Source organism: Clinocottus analis, unplaced genomic scaffold (genome assembly GCF_023055335.1).
Source record: "Clinocottus analis isolate CAN_PGR_092001 unplaced genomic scaffold, fCliAna1.0.p SCAF_24, whole genome shotgun sequence".
Lineage (NCBI taxonomy): Eukaryota > Metazoa > Chordata > Actinopteri > Perciformes > Cottidae > Clinocottus > Clinocottus analis.
The window spans coordinates 6,330,553-6,345,027 of NW_027175976.1; the positions used below are offsets into that span (position 1 = coordinate 6,330,553).

The 14,475-nt window shown below is 52.9% G+C and overlaps 1 protein-coding gene across 16 annotated transcripts in view; it reads left to right on the plus strand.

Moving 5' to 3' along the window:
• The window catches only part of LOC137793862 (protein unc-80 homolog), a 37,227-nt gene that overhangs the window by 20,387 nt on the left and 2,365 nt on the right, over positions 1 to 14,475 (plus strand). For 8 of the 16 annotated variants that reach the window (XM_068590245.1, XM_068590250.1, XM_068590256.1 and 5 more), the window contains 36 exons: positions 127 to 333; positions 418 to 525; positions 611 to 749; positions 1,072 to 1,253; positions 1,438 to 1,569; positions 3,474 to 3,660; positions 3,802 to 3,933; positions 4,089 to 4,232; positions 4,345 to 4,445; positions 4,569 to 4,655; positions 4,756 to 4,939; positions 5,028 to 5,122; positions 5,211 to 5,300; positions 5,481 to 5,582; positions 5,699 to 5,879; positions 5,967 to 6,232; positions 6,313 to 6,447; positions 6,918 to 7,056; positions 7,164 to 7,260; positions 7,348 to 7,518; positions 7,634 to 7,726; positions 7,833 to 8,051; positions 8,148 to 8,378; positions 9,561 to 9,684; positions 9,785 to 9,910; positions 10,015 to 10,138; positions 10,227 to 10,433; positions 10,512 to 10,696; positions 10,805 to 10,970; positions 11,060 to 11,239; positions 11,348 to 11,495; positions 11,978 to 12,034; positions 13,026 to 13,107; positions 13,481 to 13,586; positions 13,938 to 13,958; positions 14,188 to 14,372. In XM_068590245.1, the coding sequence (XP_068446346.1) occupies positions 127 to 333; positions 418 to 525; positions 611 to 749; positions 1,072 to 1,253; positions 1,438 to 1,569; positions 3,474 to 3,660; positions 3,802 to 3,933; positions 4,089 to 4,232; positions 4,345 to 4,445; positions 4,569 to 4,655; positions 4,756 to 4,939; positions 5,028 to 5,122; positions 5,211 to 5,300; positions 5,481 to 5,582; positions 5,699 to 5,879; positions 5,967 to 6,232; positions 6,313 to 6,447; positions 6,918 to 7,056; positions 7,164 to 7,260; positions 7,348 to 7,518; positions 7,634 to 7,726; positions 7,833 to 8,051; positions 8,148 to 8,378; positions 9,561 to 9,684; positions 9,785 to 9,910; positions 10,015 to 10,138; positions 10,227 to 10,433; positions 10,512 to 10,696; positions 10,805 to 10,970; positions 11,060 to 11,239; positions 11,348 to 11,495; positions 11,978 to 12,034; positions 13,026 to 13,107; positions 13,481 to 13,586; positions 13,938 to 13,958; positions 14,188 to 14,372 (5,133 nt within the window). The remainder of the gene's footprint in view (positions 1 to 126; positions 334 to 417; positions 526 to 610; positions 750 to 1,071; positions 1,254 to 1,437; positions 1,570 to 3,473; positions 3,661 to 3,801; positions 3,934 to 4,088; positions 4,233 to 4,344; positions 4,446 to 4,568; positions 4,656 to 4,755; positions 4,940 to 5,027; positions 5,123 to 5,210; positions 5,301 to 5,480; positions 5,583 to 5,698; positions 5,880 to 5,966; positions 6,233 to 6,312; positions 6,448 to 6,917; positions 7,057 to 7,163; positions 7,261 to 7,347; positions 7,519 to 7,633; positions 7,727 to 7,832; positions 8,052 to 8,147; positions 8,379 to 9,560; positions 9,685 to 9,784; positions 9,911 to 10,014; positions 10,139 to 10,226; positions 10,434 to 10,511; positions 10,697 to 10,804; positions 10,971 to 11,059; positions 11,240 to 11,347; positions 11,496 to 11,977; positions 12,035 to 13,025; positions 13,108 to 13,480; positions 13,587 to 13,937; positions 13,959 to 14,187; positions 14,373 to 14,475) is intronic. The other 8 variants (XM_068590247.1, XM_068590260.1, XM_068590254.1 and 5 more) reach the window with 6 other exon arrangements.

A 14,475-nucleotide genomic window follows, 5' to 3' on the forward strand; every position in this document is an offset into this window, starting at 1 on the left:
GGCCGTTAACATGTGACATGAGCGCATATGGCGGCTTCCTTCCAAAAACACTGACTCCCCTCCTCTCCCTCTCTCTCTCTCTCTCTCTCTCTCTCTCTCTCTTTCCCTCTCTCTCTCTCGGCTCAGATTATGATCCTGCTGTGCAACCAGCAGAGTTTCATCTGCACCCACATCGACTTCTGCCACCCGCGCTGCTACCAGCACCACAGCCGCTCCTGCGCCCGTCTGGTGCGCGCCATCAAGCTGGTGTACGGCGAGACGGTGGACAGCCTGAGAGAGGACAACGCCGCCGCCGCCGGCGTCATCGGCGCCCGCGCCAAGAAGAGCAAAGAGGTGCGTCCCACGATCAAGCTTTGTTTTGGCCTGCCTTTTTCCTGTTTTGGCGCGGCGGCTAACGGACGCGTCTGTGCCTTGAAGTGTTCGGACAAGTCCTGCCTGAGGACGCCGTCCATGAAGAGAAGACCCAATGACTCCAACACAGAGGGGAAGAAGGACACCGGCATGCTCAAGTACATCCGCAACCAGGTGAACTAGTTTGTAGACTTGATCAACGAAGAGGAAATGGACAAGAAGGCTACCAAATGAACTGTGTACAACCTGCTGCTCCCAGGTGATGAGCCTGTCTCCAGCGCCGCTTTCGCTGCTCATCAAGGCCGCTCCCATCTTGACCGACGACATGTACGGGGACATCCAGCCCGCGGCCTGGGAGCTCCTGCTCAGCGTGGACGAACACATGGCGGCTGCAGCCGGTGAGTCGGCCACCAGCGACCCGTGGGTCTCCTCCGTGGGTTGTTGAGCACTTCAACGTGAACATTTTAGATTGCATTTTGTCCTAGATATTCAGCTGCTTCCTAACATATACATTTATTTCTTTACTCTCTTCCTGCTTATTGTTCTCTATCATACTGCACTCTTCATCTTCTTTCCACTTCTTGGCTTCAACCCTTGTTTTCTTCCCTCCCCCTTTCGCTCTCTGCCTCTTTTTTTCTCGTGTCCTCTCTCTTGCCCTTTTCCCTCCTTTTTCCTTCCTTCCTCTCTTCACTCCTCGCCGCCTCCCTGAATCCCCTCCAGCGGCCATGTTCCTCCTGTGCGCCGTCAAGGTCCCCGACGCGGTGACCGAGATGATGATGGCGGAGTTCCAGCACCAGGAGGCCTGCCAGCGCATCAACTCCGTCTTGAAGTTTTACACGCTGTGGCGTTTCCGCTACCAGGTGTGGCCTCGCATGGAGGAAGGAGCCCAGCAGATCTTTAAGGTACAAATAAGAAGAAGAACAGCGTCTTGTTCAGAGTCACAAATAAAAGTGATCCACTTCAAAAGGCCGTCCAGAAAGGACAACACAGTTTCGCTGTTATCGGGGTACATATTTTATTTAGAACGTACCGGCTCACCGGACGAGGCGGCTTTGACCCATTTCGTACTATATTTATCTGTTTCAGATCCCTCCACCCAGCATCAACTTCACGCTGCCGTCTCCGATACTGGGCATGCCCTGCGTGCCCATATTCGACCCGCCGTGGGTGCCCCAGAACACGGGCAGCGTCCAGGACCCCATCAATGAGGACCAGTCTGTAAGTCTGAGCCCCTGAGCAAGCGGGTTGCCTCATATGCACTTATTGACCAAAAATACATTGCGTGAGCATTTGTTTCTTCAGTGGCAGTAGTATTGATCGCTTTTGATATGTTTGAGGTAAATCGCACTGACTTTGAAATGTGACATCACAAACAAAGTGACCTAGTGAGGCTGCTTTAGAGCGACTTGTTAGTTAAGGGTCCGTTCACCCAAAACACGGGTTTTCTCACCTCCCTGTAGTGCTCGCCATGCAGATTGCTTTAATTTACTAGCTTCAGGTTTTGAGGATATCCAGACTGTTGGGGACACTGTGTCTGGAAGCTCACATAGTTTTTAAGATAGATTTTAACATATTCTAGGGACATTTTGTACAGACAGCCATAGTTTCCTGACTGACTTCCTGCTCTGTTAGGTTGCTATGTGGCTAACGCTGTTCCCTTCTCAGAGCCATTAGCATGACGCGGACTATTAAACAGATTAAAATGATGTGTGCAGGCCTAATTAGATTAGATCCAAACCACCTCCGTTGTGTCGGGGTGCAGGGAGGCACATCGCAGACGGATATCTCAAAATGTGGCCAAACTAAATCAAAACTATCAGCGTGGTTTGACACAACTGAGACTAAGTGAGAAAATGTGGGTTTCTCTCATAATGTCGGTGAACTGACCCTTTCAATCCCAAAGCCTGTAAAGACATGTCAGTTTTGAATAGTCTTATTTTGACACTGGTTTTGGACGGAGTCCCGCTTTAAGCACACAAAAGCAGAAACGATGCCCTTTAGACTGCTTTAATACATTTGTTATTGCAAGTGTAATGTGAACAGCCGCACCAAGAAATCTGCTCATTCAAGAGCGATACATGTAATACGTGTTTCAGGACGTCTCAAGTCGAAAAACAGATTTCTTGGTGTTTTCTTTTTTACTTTCTTGTCTTCCTTTTGGTTAAAAAGCATGAATATCAAAATATGTTGATAGATTTTGATGACGACCTGCGAGCACCTGTTTTATAATTTATCTATCGACTGTCTTTGTTTTTAGTTCTCCACATTAATTCAGTCAGTCCATGCCATAGTAAGTTGGTATTTCTGTCCGGATGTTTGTGCTGATGCATCTTGTTACCTCAGATCATTACTGACAGGAAGGAAAACTTTCTCCATTGAGTGTTTCAGCCCATTGGGAGCTGTAGGTTTTCATCATGGATCAGAAGCTGGGGCAGTTTCATGGGTCATTTCAGATAGTTGCATCTTGGTCAGTGACACACACCACACCTAAAAAGGGTTCTAGCTCGGCTCTGATTGTAAGAAGAAGAAAAGGGAAAAAAAAAAAAAATAACAGCATGCATCGGACATTCAGACATTTTGTGTGTGTTGTGCTGTTGATGCATGGTCATTGGATGAGAATGACTTTGCCGTGTATGTTTTCCATATCATGCGTTCAGCCTATTTGGATATGTATGTGTACGAGCACTCGTGCGAATGCTGTGAGGCATTTACTGTACACACGATACAGTAAATTCTCCAAATTCCAGTCTGAACCCATTTATCTGTGTCTCAATTTGCTGTGATTGAAATTCTCCGATTCAACACTCCAACAGTGTTCTTCATGATGCTCGGGGCAGCGTTAGAGCATGGGATCAATGTGCTGGAGGAGAGTTACTGTATTAATGTGTTGTCCGGTCATTTTACATTACCAAATGCTCCTCAGATGTCACCGTGAGCCTCGAATAGCTGTGCACACACGTTCCCGAAATAGTCAAACTGTCAAATTTTCTATTAATTTGTGCACTCCCTCATTCTGAACTTCCTGTACGTCTGCACCCGCTGTTCTGCCTCTGTGCCGCTTGATCGAAACGCCACCGTCCATGCCCCTCCCTCCCCCGCCCCCCCGCCCCCCTTTTTTCCAGAAATCCTTCTCGGCGCGGGCGGTGTCGCGCTCCCACCAGCGAGCCGAGCACATCCTGAAGAACCTGCAGCAGGAGGAGGAGAAGCGGCGGCTGGGCCGCGAGGCCAGCATCATCACGGCCATCCCTGTGGCTCAGGAGGCCTGCTACGAGCCCACGTGCAGCCCTCCGCCCGAGCAGGAGGAAGAAGGTGGGGCCTCCGGGCACACAAGCATGCGTATTACGCCCGAAAATACCAACGTCGGACGGGAAATCGGTCCGCCGCTGTGCCCTGACGGCGCCTTGTTTTTCCTGTTTCTGTGCCGGTCATGTCGGGCTTTGATCCCGCCAGCAGAAGAAGTGGTGAACCTGGCGTCCCGCCGTCTGTCCGTCAGCCCGTCCTGCGCCTCCAGTAACTCCCACAGGAACTACTCTTTCCGCCGGGGCTCCGTGTGGTCCGTCCGCTCCTTGGCCAGCGCCGAAGGTGCGAAAACCAAAAGGATCCTTTTCATCAAAGCTTTTGCTGTTTTTTTTAAATAAAACGTCTCTTCCCACTGACACGTTTTGTCTTCTTCTTCTTCTTCTTCTTCTTCTTCTTCTTCTTCTTCTTCTTCCTCTTCTTCTTCTTTTCTTTGCCAGATGAAGAGAACACAACAGAACACACGCCGACCCACCACATGCTGCAGCCGCCCCAAGCCGTCTTCCCAGCGTGCATCTGTGCCGCGGTCCTACCGATAGTGCACCTGATGGAGGACGGGGAGGTCCGAGAGGACGGTGTGGCTGGTAGGTGTCGTTCTCTCTCAGGTTGGGCTCGCCTCCAAACCTGAGGCCGGTTCATGGTATTTGGTCCCGCGCTTTATTTGCAAGTACAAGTATTACCCTGATATATTTCCAGTGAGTGCCGTTGCCCAACAAATCCTGTGGAACTGCCTGATCGAAGACCCGGCCCTGGTTCTGCGCCACTTCCTGGAAAAACTAACAGTGAGCAATCGACAGGTGCGTGAACATCCCAAGAAGAGGCTCTTCTCTCCGGTTACTGGACGACAACATGGATAAGAGCGCGAGCTAAAAGGCTTCAAATGTGAAATGTTGCATGACTCGCATCCTGTGTGTCGTCAGGATGAGCTGATGTTCATGCTGAGGAAGCTCCTGCTCAACATTGGAGATCTGCCGGCCCAGACCTCTCATATCCTCTTCAACTACCTGGTGAGCAGATGCAACTCTACCTTTTGTTTTTGAGATTGCTTTTTCGTGATTAAACTCCCAGTTAACCGTCAAATCTCCCAATGGGATCTCCCCCTGCCAGGTGGGACTGATCATGTATTTTGTGCGGACCCCGTGCGAGTGGGGAATGGACGCCATCTCGGCCACGCTGACCTTCCTGTGGGAGGTGGTGGGCTACGTGGAGGGGCTCTTCTTCAAGGACCTCAAGCAGACCATGAAGAAGGAGCAGTGTGAGGTCAAGCTGCTGGTCACTGCATCCATGCCAGGTGAACTTCGGGATAAACGATTCAGCAGGAGGACGTCGAGGATACGTCAAAGATCATTTGAATATTTTCTCGCGCTTTGTGGCTGCAGGAACCAAAACCCTGGTGGTGCACGGGCAGAACGAGTGTGACATCCCCACACAGCTTCCAGTCCATGAAGACACGCAGTTTGAAGCCCTGCTCAAGGTAGGAAAGTTAAAGTACCAGGGCGGCGATGCAAAAAAAGAAATAGTCAAACTTTAAAAAGTCTGAATTCTTCCTCCCCTCGAACCAGGAGTGCCTCGAATTCTTCAACATCCCCGAGGCCAGGTCTGCACACTACTTCCTCATGGACAAACGATGGAACCTCATCCATTACAGCAAGGTACCGGAGATGCATGAGCTTTTTCTTGTAGCTACTGATAGAAGATGTGTATTGCTATGAGAACCACGGTGCATCTTCATACACAAAGGAGGAGCTCGCCTGCACTTGCTCATTTGTGAGGCAATATTTGAGCAATTTATGTCTAATTTAACAAACAATATTGCTATTTCCTTCCTCCAGACATACGTAAGAGACATCTACCCCTTCCGGCGATCGGTCTCTCCTCAGCTCAACCTGGTCCACATGCTGCCTGAGAAAGGCCAGGAGCTCATCCAGAAGCAGGTATGAGGTTTGACACGTCAGGCTTCGTGAGTCTCTTTAGTCTGCATGACATCAACACCGGATCGAAATAGACGACAAAGTGTCCGTTTCTTTTTCAACCTCTGTTCCTCCTCCAGGTGTTTTCCCGTAAACTGGAGGAAGTTGGTCGGGTCCTCTTCCTCATCTCCCTCACTCAAAACATGCCAGCCGTGCACAAGCAATCCCACGTGTCCCTGCTGCAGGAAGACCTCCTCCGCCTGCCGTCCTTCCCGCGCACCGCCATCGACGCCGAGTTCTCGCTGGTCAACGAGCCGCAAGGTGGGTGCCGAGTCAAACTGTACTACCAGACGCTTGGATAACAATGAAGTTTAAAAAACCTGTTTTGAAACCGTCTCCTCCTCCCAGGCAAGGAGCTGTTCGGGTTGGACACCCTCCACAAGGTGCTGTGGATCAAGCTGCTGGAGGAGATGTTCCTGGGCATGCCCAGCGAGTACCCCTGGGGCGACGAGATGATGCTGTTCCTCAACGTCTTCAACGGGGCTCTGCTGCTCCACCCGGAGGACAGCGCCCTCCTCAGGCAGTACACCGCCACCGCCATCAACACCGCCGTTCACTTCAACCACCTCTTCTCCCTGAGCGGGTACCAGTGGATCCTGCCGACCATGCTGCAGGTAGAAGAGCTCGAAAGAGACACCAGTTGCTCATTTTTGCCCGGCACGAATGAACGGGGCTCTCCGTGTCGTTGTGACAGGTCTACGCCGACTATGAGAGCGACCCTTTGCTGAGGAAGGGCATCGAGTTCTGCTGCCGGCAGTTCTACATCCTCCACCGCAAACCCTTCATCCTGCAGCTGTTTGCCAGCGTGGCTCCGCTGCTGGAATTCACAGTAGGACTGCTCAGTACACACACACACACACAGACAGACCGTGTGTAACACACACACTTCTTACTTATAGTTCACTTGGCGCCCATCTTGGCGGGGGGGGGGGCGTCCGTGTGCAAACCGCCTTTTAGCAAATTGTTGATTTCCTGTAAAAAAAACAAAACAAAAACAAGCAAAGACCCATTCAGTCAACATGATAATAGCTACAAGGACAAATAAGAGTGTCTACATTTACACACACACACACACACATACACACACACTTGGTAAACAAACAGTGGCCGGCCTGCAGGTACGAGGAGGCCCGTCACCAATTAGCGAAACAATCTTGCGCCGCCATCAATCACCTTTGCTGACGGCGAAGAGGGAACGACCACACACACACACACACACACACACACACACACACACAGACACACACACACACACACACACAATATGTATTCAAATATTTCTTTCCTCTGTGATTCCAGACCAGCACCAGTACCGGTCTTTCTAAAGGCGTGTCCGCCCAGTGCCTGTTTGACCTGCTGGTCTCTCTGGAGGGTGAAGCCCAGGACGCTCTGGACGCTCTGGAGCTTGTTAAGGCGGAGAAACCTCTCCGCTCTCTCGGTAAACGGTCACGCCCACATACCCGTTAAGGTCTTCTATCTCGAGGAAGCCTTCATAACATCTGGTTATGCGTATTTCTGTATTTGCATTTGACTTTTCGGTTGCAGATTTTTGCTACGGCAACGAGGACTTGACCTTTTCCGTCAGCGACTCCATCAAGCTGTGTGTCACCGTGGTCGCCTACGCCCCCGAGTCCTTCAGGAGGTATCAGAGGCGCCTCTTCTTGGGTCTTCTTCTCTCCCACAGCGGCCCTTTTCTCTCCCGCTAATAGTTCTGCGTGCATCTCTCCAGCCTCCAGATGCTGATGGTGCTGGAGGCCGTGGTCCCCTGCCACCTCCAGAAGCTGAAGATCAACACGGTGACAATGGAGTCGGCCTCGGCCGCCAGGGATGAGATCGCAGCCATCGCTGCTCTGGCCACCTCGCTGCAGGCCCTCCTCTACAGCTCAGAGACCCTCACGAGGTCTGACTCCCCGAAGAAAACCCCAGAACAACATCTGAGAGCCTGTTTTACTCGTGTGACGTCCTTTTAGCTGCTCACGATCTGCTCACGATCCTCCTCACCCTTTTACCCGCAGGCCCATGACGGCGCCCCAGATGTCCCGCTGTGATCAGGGCCATAAAGGAGGCACGACGGCTAACCACGCCATGTCGGGAGGGGTCAACACCAGGTCAGGGGCGATCGCCTTAAATGACTTGTTTACCGCTCCGGGATGAGTGAGTGCACTTCTGACGCCGACGTCCCGTCTTTTTTTTTTTGCGCGCGCGTGTGCCCAGGGACAACCTCCACCTGCTGGAGGAAGGCCAGGGCATGCCGAGGGAGGAGCTGGATGAGCGCATCGCCCGGGAGGAGTTCCGGCGGCCCCGGGAGTCGCTGTTGAACATCTGCACCGAGTTTTACAAACACTGCGGGCCGCGACTCAAAATCCTGCAGAACGTCGCCGGGGAGCCGCGGGTCATCGCCCTGGAGCTGCTGGACATCAAGTCCCACATGAGGTGATGAGGTGGACCGGCGGCAGCGTCCGGAGTTCATTGTTCTTCTTACGTTCTTAAGATGTGTGCCTCCACCCTCCCTCCCTCCCTCCCTGCCAGGCTGGCGGAGATCGCCCACGCCCTGCTGAAGCTGGCGCCCTACGACACCCTGACCATGGAGAGCCGCGGGCTGCGGCGCTACATCATGGAGATGCTGCCCATCACCGACTGGTCGTCCGAGGCCGTCCGCCCCGCCCTCATCCTCATCCTCAAGAGGCTGGACCGCATGTTCAACAAGATCCACAAGATGCCTACGCTCAGGTGCGCTCGCCCACAGGCATTATGCACCAGGTCTGTTGAATACAATCCCTCTTCTTTCTCCGTCTCCCTGTGAGTGTATCGTGCTGTGCCGGTGCCGTGGTGTGTCCAGTAGATAGGCGGCTTCTTGGCACTGTCCTCTGTCACGCTGCCTTGGTGGTTGCTGTACCGTAAGTGCTGCTGTGGCGTGTTTTTCCATGCGGATACTTGTGGGCGTGCGTGCGCGAGAGGAGTTAAGTGCATTCCTGGGTTGCGTGAGGAAGTGTGTACTGAGAGTGGATCACAGGAAGTGTCCCCTCCGAGCCAGAGTCCAGTCTCGCGTCACGAGTGACGATGACCATAGATTGCACACATGAACAATAATTTATTCTACATTTCCTCTCCTTCAGAGGGTGATACTCACCCTTACTGACGTTCTTTTAAAGCTTCACAAAGTGGCTTTGTTGCAATGTGAGCCAACTGTGTCAAAGACGTCACTGATTGACACTTCATCCTGACAATGATATCCAATCCAGTGGAAGATTTCATCATTCATAATAACAGCAATAAACTGTATTTGCATGGCACATTACATACAACACAAAAGCAGCTCTAATTGCAAAACTTTTTTTGGGAACTCAAACAATGAAAATTGAATTCACACTTGACCAAATACCTCAAAAATATGAAAAAAAAGGTATTCCACGCAGATGTAGCTGCTTTCTCACGTCGCAACCTATTTGACCATCACTGAAATATGATGACATAACGCTGCATCCAAACACCAACACGGCCGCGGTTCAGCACAAACGAATGAGACCAGCGCACCTGCGCCCTCTTTCACGCCGGGAGACTGAGCGGCGCCGGCTCAGAGGGAACGCTGGTCACACACGTGTCCTTCACACCGCGGTCTGTCGCTGCAGTGTCCAGCTGGCTGTGTTTGTTGGCTTTGCATTACTTGTTGTCAGTATGGCCTTCACCACAGTCATGACGGTGATGATTAGATGGAGGCGAGTGTTAGCGGCGCGGTAAGTGTGTTTCATGTTCACGGCCTTTTCCTCTGCTTCACATTTAATATCGTGCCACGTTCGGCGTCACTCCCAAATGAAGGTCTTGAGTTCATCCTACCCGGGCGTGACACGAATGTGGCATTTGTGCTTTGGTCTATTTTTAAATTCATAAAAAATATGCTTTATTCGGGTGCGGGGTGGTGTTGTATGGGTGGGTGTTCTCCAGGAGACAGGTGGAGTGGGAGGCCGCCAGCAGCCTGATCGAGGGGATCTGCCTGACCCTGCAGCGACAGCCCATCATCTCCTTCCTCCCGCACCTCCGCTCGCTGATCAACGTCTGCGTCAACCTGGTACGCGCTGCCGCCCGCCGCCGCCGCGCAAAACGCCCGCCGCGCGCCACCCGTCCGCACCGTTGTTTGAGCGTTACCATTTCCTCGTGTGCGTTTGCAGGTGATGGGCGTGGTCGGTCCCTCCAGCGTGGCGGACGGCCTTCCTCTCCTCCACCTCAGCCCCTACCTCTCCCCGCCGCTGCCCTTCAGCACGGCGGTGGTGCGACTGGTCGCGCTGCAGATCCAGGTCGGCGTCCCTCTGCCCCGCCCGGCTCTCCGTCGGCTCGTCGGCCCATCGGCCCATCGGCAGCACTAAATGTCCGTTTTGCTCCCTCTCGTTTTCCCCCGCAGGCATTGAAGGAGGACTTTCCTCTCAGCCATGTGATCTCACCGTTCACCAATCAGGAGCGGCGAGAGGGGATGCTGCTCAACCTGCTCATCCCCTTCGTCCTCACCGTGGGCTCTGGAAGCAAAGGTAAAAGCGGCTATTTGTTGCTTTCCTTACTCGTCGTCGTCGCACAAATGTCATGAATCAAAAGTCCGCCTCTCTTCCCCCCTCGCAGACAGCCCCCACCTGGAGCAGCCGGAGATCTTCCTGCTCCTCCAGACGGTCATCAACATCCTGCTGCCCCCCCGGATCATCTCCACCTCCCGCACGAAGAACTTCATGCTGGACGCGTCCCCGGCTCACTGCTCCACCCCGGGCGACACGGGGAAGGATCTGCGCAGGGAGGGGTTAGCCGAGTCCACCAGCCAGGCTGCGTACCTGGGTACGTGTGACGGGCGGCAGCCTTTTTTCCGGTGCCGCCTTTCGGTCCCCTTCTCATCCTCTTCCCGTCCCTCCGCAGCTCTGAAGGTGGTGTTGGTGTGCTTCGAGCGCTCGTTGGGGAACCAGTGGTACCGGCTGAGCTTGCAGGTGAAAGAGATGGCTCTGAGGAAAGTGGGCGGCTTGGCCTTCTGGGACTTCATTGACTTCATCGTCCGGACCCGTATTCCTATCTTTGTCCTGCTGCGACCCTTCATACAGTGCAAGGTGAGGAACCAGCGCATTTCTTTCCGCCCGATTGGCTCATTCCCTTCGTGGTTGCGCCCTTTGCGCTGCTGGGCTGCTCGTCTTCCTCACTGGTCCGCGTTCCCTTAGTTGTTGACGCAGCCCGCCGACTCCCAGGAGGAGATCACGGCGCGCCACCACATCGCCGACCAGCTGGAGCGGCGGTTCATCCCGCGGCCGCTCTGCAAGAGCTCCCTGTTTGCCGAGTTCAACAACGAACTCAAGATCCTCAAGGAGGCCGTGCACAGCGGCTCCGGTCAGAGCGAAAACTGCCATTTCTCAAAGTTGTGTGGATGCAGATTTTCTTGATCTTACCCGCACTGCTTTCTTACATTTTTGCAACAGCTTACCAGGGCAAGACGTCCATCAGCACGGTGGGCACCTCCACGTCGGCGTACCGCCTCAGCTTGGCCACGATGTCGCGCTCCAACACGGGCACCGGCACGGTGTGGGAGCAGGACAGCCAGCCGTCGCGCCAACCCTCCCAGGACACGCTGAGCCGCACCGACGAGGACGACGAAGAGAGTCAGAAACGTTTTCTCGTCTCTTTTTTTTTTTTTTTTTTTCCGCGCGGCGATTCGGAGGAAAATTGAACCGAACTCACCGGCATTTCCCCGTCCGTCTTTCTTCCAGATGACTCCATGAGCATTCCCAGCGTGGTGAGCGAGCACGAAGCCTTCTTGCCTCGGATGATGGCGCAGCGCCGCTTCTCCAGCCACGCCACCGGCTCCGCGGCCTCGCAGCCCGAGGTCACCCGCAACACCTTGCTGCCCAGCCACAGGTGACCTAGAAACACACACACAAGCGCACGCACAAGTGCAATGTTTACCTTTCGTAGTGTAGCTTCTCAGACGGGAGGAGTTGGTTTGGTTTTCGGGACAAGATACAGGATCTTTTCTTCATTATTTCCCCTGCAGTTGACGAAAACTGTTCAAAATGGCCGAATCCGCCGAGCTCAAACGAAATGAAATGTTTTCACAGCTGCCTCCGTGTGCGGTTCAGATCCCGGCTCCTTTGTGTGACATGTACAACGAATATTAATGAAGTCATATCCCACAACCACAACCATTTTTTCCTGTATATCTCTGTGGATGTGTAACGTTTTTGTTCAACAGTCGCTCAGACTCTGTATCTTGGTAAGAGCGTAGCGGCCAGAGCTCTGGCTTCCCGCCCCGCCGTCCGGGCTCAGGGACTCGGGTGGTAACGGCTCTCGACTGCACTCCCTAAACTCCCGCTCTCCCCCTCCGCCCTCCCTTTTTGCAGTGAACCCAATGTCCTAGATGAGTCCCAGGGCCTTCTGGAGGAGGGTAACCTCTCTAGGTACAGTGGCCCCTCTCCTCTGTGTCTGTCCCGTTGGTGCCTTCTTGCATCTGTCCGCCAGTGGGGAGGGGGCATCGCCTCGGGACGGCGCTCTCTACTGGCCCGCCTCGCTGTCGATCACTCATCCACATCCAATCAAATCGCCTCGGCCCCGCCACACCGCACCTCCCCCCCCCTCCCCCCCTCCACTTACCCGTCTCTATCTCTCTCTGTGTGGGTCCAAGTGTGTCTCTGTCCCCTCCTCTTCCTCCTGAGCTCAACACTGACCCTCATCCTCTCGGCTCATCTGCTGTGCTATCTTAACCAGCCCCCCCCCCACCCTCTACCTCACCTTTTACCCCCTTAAACACCAACTAAAGAGGGGCCCCCGGGGCCAGGGCGCTCCGCCTCTGTTTCACCTCTGTGCGCTGTGGGTCTTTACAGTCGATGTGTCATCACTGACGTCAGCCTCTCTCCCATCGGTGCCATGGTGTTTCATACCGTTTGCGTGTCTATCAGGCTTCTCGCTGATCAAATTGGGCGTCCGACTCCGGATACCAATCTGTAGGGGCAAGAGGGACCTGGGGTGGCAACCGTAGCATCGGGACGTGTTTGCTTTCTTTGTCCTGTTTTGTCCAATTGAGAACTTCCACTGTGATCTCGCCCAATTACAATTTGGTTTCTAAGTATGAGCGTTGCTACTCCAGACCCTACTATCCCTTGTTGTGTTGTCAGTGTATGGATCGTGGCAGCACTGTTTATTATTCTGTCCTGTGATTGGCTGTCCTGTAACTTATTGTGTGTTGTGTAGTGATTGAATGGGTAGAATAGCAGTTCACATCTGAACAAAGACGCGCTCGGTAAAGGAGCTCAGCTGGGGATGCGGTGGCCTTTTGGTCTCTTCATGCCGATCTATTTATGTGTCTCTTGTGTGTGTGTGTGTGTGTGTGCGCGTGTGTGTGTGTGCGCGAATGCAAATGTGTGCATGTGTTCGTCTGATTGTGTGTACCAGGGTTGCCAGTGTGCAGAGCGAACCGGGCCAGCAGAACATCCTCCTCCAGCCTCCTTTAGGAAGAAAGAGAGGCCTCAGACAGGTGTGCACATGATCTACAAGCTACAAAACCAACAGCAATAAAATGTTAACAACAGGTTGCATTCATAATGATAATATTCATCATGCATATGTAAATAAATATGGAATCAAGACATTACATGAAAGTAGTGTATTTTTTTATACGTAGTGGAGAAAATAATCTCATATATTGCGGCCAGATTTTTGGAAACAAGTTAAAATATCTCTGTCTAAATCTGTAAATCTGTAGACATAATTAATACACATATGTTAACTTGTCATTGTCCTTTATTTATCAACTAATAGACAAGTGCATTCATGTATGCTTAATGTTTTAAGCTCATTTAAAAGCATCCGTCTGTATATTTGCCTGAACTCTCCGTGTCATCCTGCAGCTGCGGCGCCCCCTGCTGTCCATCCCGAAGAATGAGCCGCGTGGTCGATCTGGAGCGAGGCTTTCCACAACCCGCAGGAGCATCCAGCCCAAGAACAAACCACTGGGTAACAGCACACACACCATCATATATATGTGTGTGTGTGTGTGTGTGTGTGTGTGTGTGTGTGTGTGTGTCTAGACTTTTAAAACATCTCCAGTGAGTCACCTAACAGCCAGACTTTCCCTGCGCTTCAGATCAACACACACAACAAGCCACATCTACACGGTCCAGTACTGTGAGAGCATAATGATCCCGTTGAAATGTGATGTGTGATGTCTGTGTGCTGGCGTGAACTGGCCCATCCTCCCCATCCACGACCTCCGTCTCTGTTCCAATGCTGTTTGTTGTACCACCGGTCACCAGACTGACTCTTCTCACTCTGTTCTGTCTCACGCCTTATGTTTCGAAAATAAAGAAACTTTGTTGGACTGTGAAGGTGAGACACAACCCTTAACCCTTCCTCTCCACCCTGCAACGGCCCGACCCTTTTTTTTTTTTTTTTTTTTAAATCTGCAACCTCACCCAATAGGGCGCTCTGCATGTCTGTCTTGCATCCCCTCCCAGTCCCTGCCTCAGCGCCCTCTTCCTGTTCCATCCCTGCCTGCGTGTTGTCTGCGCCGTTGTCTCTGTTTCTGACCGCTGTGCGCGTGCGTCTGTGCCCACAGCGCACGGAGACCAAAAGAGGTCAGTCACCTTCACGGAGAGTCAAGGGCAGCAGGCTCCCGGCACGTTGGACCCTCCAGCGGGGGGCAGGAGGGACAGCGCCGCGCTTTCCAAGTCCCCGACCCTGGAAGTGCCCTCGGTCTCGGCCATGGTGACTGCCGACCTGCACAGCCCTGCGAAGACACAGGTGGTTAACAGTTGAACCCTCCATCTTGGCAAATTACCATCGCCTGCTGACAACCGTCCATCATGCATTTTAAAGCTCGGATCGTTCATATTATGAATGTTTT